At 31.0% G+C, this 4,585-nt stretch overlaps 1 protein-coding gene across 1 annotated transcript; it reads left to right on the top strand.

Moving 5' to 3' along the window:
- Positions 242–684, top strand: LOC104748303 (MATH domain and coiled-coil domain-containing protein At2g42465-like). The gene has a single exon (XM_019237105.1). It carries the CDS (start codon positions 246–248, stop codon positions 627–629), a length of 384 nt encoding a protein of 127 aa, XP_019092650.1. The 5' UTR covers positions 242–245; the 3' UTR covers positions 630–684.

Below are 4,585 nucleotides of genomic sequence, written 5' to 3'. Positions count from 1 at the left end.
GCTTAAAGAGGAAGGATTTCTGGAGAATAACAAATTGATCATTAAAGTCGAAGTTAAAGTAGCTGAAGAAGAAGGACGACATGTAACTGGGAAGGATATGTTTGAAATCGAAGGTTTTCAGGTTCTTTCTACTCAGGTATGCTTATACATATATAGGAGCTTCCTCATTTCTTTTTCTTTCTTTCTTTCTGGATAACCTGATCTTGTTGTTTGTTTGGCAGGCTTTTCCTGTTAGCCGGCTATTCATGAAACACCCAGACATTGCAATTGATTTCAAACTAAATTGCAAAGGTCTGAAAACAGCATACATGAATACTATCATCAGCCTCATCGAGACATTGTGCAGGCCTCCTAAGAGCTTTTCTGAGACTGAGCTATGCAGCATTGACAGCGATTTGAGAGAGCTAACAGAAGCGGGTTTTAAGCTGGATTGGTTAAAGACAAAGCTTGAGGAGGTTTCCTTGTTGAGGAAGAAAGAAATTGCTGATGATCTCCGAGTCCAAAAATTGGAGGAACGGGTCAAGAGTGTGCAGCTGACTTTGTCGGATATCATAGTTGAACTGGAAACTGAAAAGGCTAAATCTGCTGCTGCTGCTTCTAAACTTTTATCTTTTTCCGACATTATTTGATGCCAAAATCATCTGGAGTATTGTAAATTTGTGACAAGATTAGATTTTGATGGTAGGGAAGGGGTCAAAGTGAATATTATCTGATTTGTTAGTTGAGGCTATGATTAAAAAACTTATATATTTAGCTATACACACACTCTCGGCACGTACAAATTAAAGAAATTTAAAAGACAGCTTTGTGTGCTTAGATATATATGTATGGTTCAATGAATCTGACTACAAGCTGTACGTACTAATAAGGAGGAATAAGGTTCCTTTAGATTGGATACAACAAATTCGATAAGATACAACAAATTAAAACTAATACTAAAATGCTAACGATCGATGATGTAATAATATAGGATTTAATAACACGGCTATGATTTTTCATGTGGTATAAAATATCATAAAAGAGTCATAGAATATGAAAACTTACGTGCAAAGATTCTCCTACTATTCAATAGGATAAAAGTTTGGTGCCCTTTTTACAAATAGTATTTAGTTTGATAGTTTATGCAACATTTACAAATAGTATTAGGTTTGTTTATTTGTTTATGGCTTTATGCAACATTTTTTTCCTATTTTTTTCAAAAAACTTTTCTTTATTTCGTTATTAGAATTTTTAAACAAAGCATTGGTTGTGGAGAAACAAGTTAGGTTGAAGGTTTTTATGCAACATTTTTCTCTGTAAAAAAAAAAAGAAAACAACTTTTGTTCATTTTTTGTTAAAAAAAAATTGTAGTCAAAGCATTTGTTGTGGAGAAAGAAGTTGGGTTGAAGGATAATCAAATCAAATCTTATGTGGAAGGTGAATTTTTTTGTTTGTTTGATAGTTTATGCAACATTAATTTTTCTCTGTTTTTTTGAATTTTTTTTTTTACTTTTGTTCATTTTGTTATTAAAATTTTTACACAAAGTATCGAATATGGGGAAATAAGTTGAGTTGAAGGTTGGTCAAATTAAATATCATGTTTGTTTGATAGTTTATGGAACATTTTCTCTGTTTTTTAAAAAACTTTTGTTCATTTTGTTATTAAAAATTTTAGACAAAGCATTGGTTATGACTTATGGGGAAAGAAGTTGAGTTAAAGGTTGATCATATCAAATCTCATGTAAAAGGTGAATTTTTATTGTTTTTTTGATGTTTATGCAATATTTTCTCTATTTCTAAAAAAAAAAAACTTTTGCTTATTTGGTTATTAAAATTTTTAGACAAAGCATTGGTTATGGGGAAAAAGTTGGGTTAAAAGTTGAGCAAATCAAATCTCATGTGAAAGATGAAATTTTTTGTTTGTTTGATAGTTTATGTAAAAAAATTTCTATGTTTTTGTTTAAAAATATTTTTGTTCATTTCATTATTTAAAAAATTAGACAAATCATTGGTTGTGGAGAAAGAATTTGGGTTGAAGGTTGAGCAAATCAAATCTCAGGCTGAAGGTAAATTTTTTGTTTGTCCGACTCGAACGACGAAGTGGCATTAGACCCTAGTTGCTAAATTTCCAACGATTCCCCCCACATTATACGCTACGTTAGAGTAATCTGTTAGACCCTGAATTATTAAACGAAAAATCGTCTAAAGAATCTAACTAGTCTTTGTTTAACCATCCTAGATTGTTTTTAGATAATCTTTGATTATATCCGATTAAGGTCAAACATTATAATATCTTATATAATAAGAGAAGGTTTTTCTCAATATCTGCTTAAAACATGACATCTGGCTTATTATATAACTGACACATGTCCTCTCTTATTCTTAAAGGCCATTGTTTTTACATTTTCAAATTGGGCCTAACAAAATAAAATCAGTTACAAGTCCAGCAAATATAATTGACAGTCCTTACACCCATCAGGAGGATATGAACCAAACGACGTCAAATTCACCTATACTCACTTTCTCACAACCATCGTTCCCAGCAGCTACCACCTCTGATGTACCTTCACAAAAATCTCCTAATCTTTGGGTTTATTTGGTTTAATTTTCCTACTCCACCACCAAATTCTAAATCATTTCCGGTTTAATGTCTGTGTCAAGATCCCGAACACCTATTTGAAGTTCCGAATTGTATGTAACATTAATCCTGTCCAAAATTGTTTTTAAATTGCCTGGTATCAAATTTAGAAATATTAAGAAAGAGGTTTAGATCTTCACTACCAATTAGAATCATATAAACCATTATTATGACGTTATTTGTATTACTTATTACAATCTTTAAGGTAATTAAAGAATTCCATTGAAGTATATCCTTCATTTTCATCTTTACGTTTACCACCCAATTATAACGTAATGAAAATAATACCAAAAACCTATGATTTCATGGTCATTAACATTTCATTCCAATCCCTGATTACTCTCCCTCAACCATTGCATTAAGTTTTTTTTTAAATAACAACCTTTGACGACACTCATCTTCTCTCTCACACACCATGAGTAAAACTAAAACAATAGCACCCTACTCTACCCTTGATTCAACTTCCAACGAAATACACAACACTGGTATCAATAGGATTGTTGTTTGGGTCATCCATATTTGGGAAGTTCGAGACTTTTGAAGAAACAATATGTTACTTATTGTTCCTGATAAAAATGTCTCCTTATTGATGAAAATGTATATTATCTCTATTATTGTTCTTCTTGACCCCTAATTTACCTCCATTTTAACACATTCATTTAGCCTTTGTTTCAGGATTGTGCTACACAAGCTTCAGTTGTTCCTAAACGTGTGTCTAATTTTCTAGATCAATTGGTTAAAGGCCAGTTGTACAACATCAATGATTTCGATGTTGTTGCATCCTCCAACCGTTATCGTCGCACCAAGCACAAGTGGAGAATTGTTTTCACGGAGAAAACGTCTTTGGAGACTGTTAAAAAATGACAATGCTCTATTGGATTTGATAATTTTAGGTTCTCTACTTTTTCAGACTTGCTTGATATGGTAAACAAGGGTGAGGAGCTTCCAGGTAACAACCTTTTTTGCACTGTTCGTATTTCTGGTCTCATAGCTTCCACTTTGTTCTTCAGCATATAATTTATATCTACATTTACCCACTCACCAGATGTTGTTGGCCAAATATCCTCGTCTCGAACATTTGAAAACAAAGATCAGAAACCACCCTTCAAAGACAACTTTCAGTTTAATACTGACTTGTATTTTAGAAAGGTATTGGGTTTTTTTTTTTTCAGATTCCTTCTACACTTTGTAAGTCTGTGACTGTGTAACATTTATGGTGTTTGTTGTAGTGGTGACAACGTATACATATCTCTTTGGAGAACTTGCGGTCGATGTCCATGCCAAACTTTTAACCCTAAAAGATGAAACAGTTGTTGTCATTGCAACCCATGTAAACCCACAAAAAGTTAGGCGTAAGTGTTTTGTTTTTAACGTTCTACTTTCTATTAAATATTAATTGGTTCAACGTTTTAGTGTTCTAAAACTTAAGACCAATGTATATGAGCCTATGAATGAATATAATGCTAACAATGGGCCATATGTATTCTTGACAATTTCAAAATTAGAGCATGGGTTGACAATTTCAAAATTAGAGCATGGTTTTTCTGTTTATGATTCGATGTTCTTCATCTTCATCTTCATCTTCAATTCAATAATTTCTACAATTAATATAGATATTTAGAAGATTTATTTCACAATTAAAAAAATTATTCTCCTATCATATCTTTTTGATTTTAAATTTTAAATGTAGTGAATCATCATATAATACATAAAGTTAATAAAAATATATATTTTTCTTCATATATCGTGATTGAATTTTTTTTAAAGAACATATACTACTCAATTAATATAAAAAGTGTGTGTTCAACATACATATATTGTAAATTTACCGTATATAGTAAATTATAAAATTTTAAGAAGTTTATAATCCATAACTGATATATCTAAACTTAATAAAAAATTTAAAATTATGAATATTTAAACATATTAAATTTTCAAAATAACACAAACGAGTTATATTACATGACG

The sequence above is a fragment of the Camelina sativa genome, chromosome 15 (genome assembly GCF_000633955.1).
Source record: "Camelina sativa cultivar DH55 chromosome 15, Cs, whole genome shotgun sequence".
Lineage (NCBI taxonomy): Eukaryota > Viridiplantae > Streptophyta > Magnoliopsida > Brassicales > Brassicaceae > Camelina > Camelina sativa.
The sequence above is the reverse complement of the archived record's forward strand: the minus strand, read 5'-3'. Positions and strand labels throughout refer to the sequence as shown.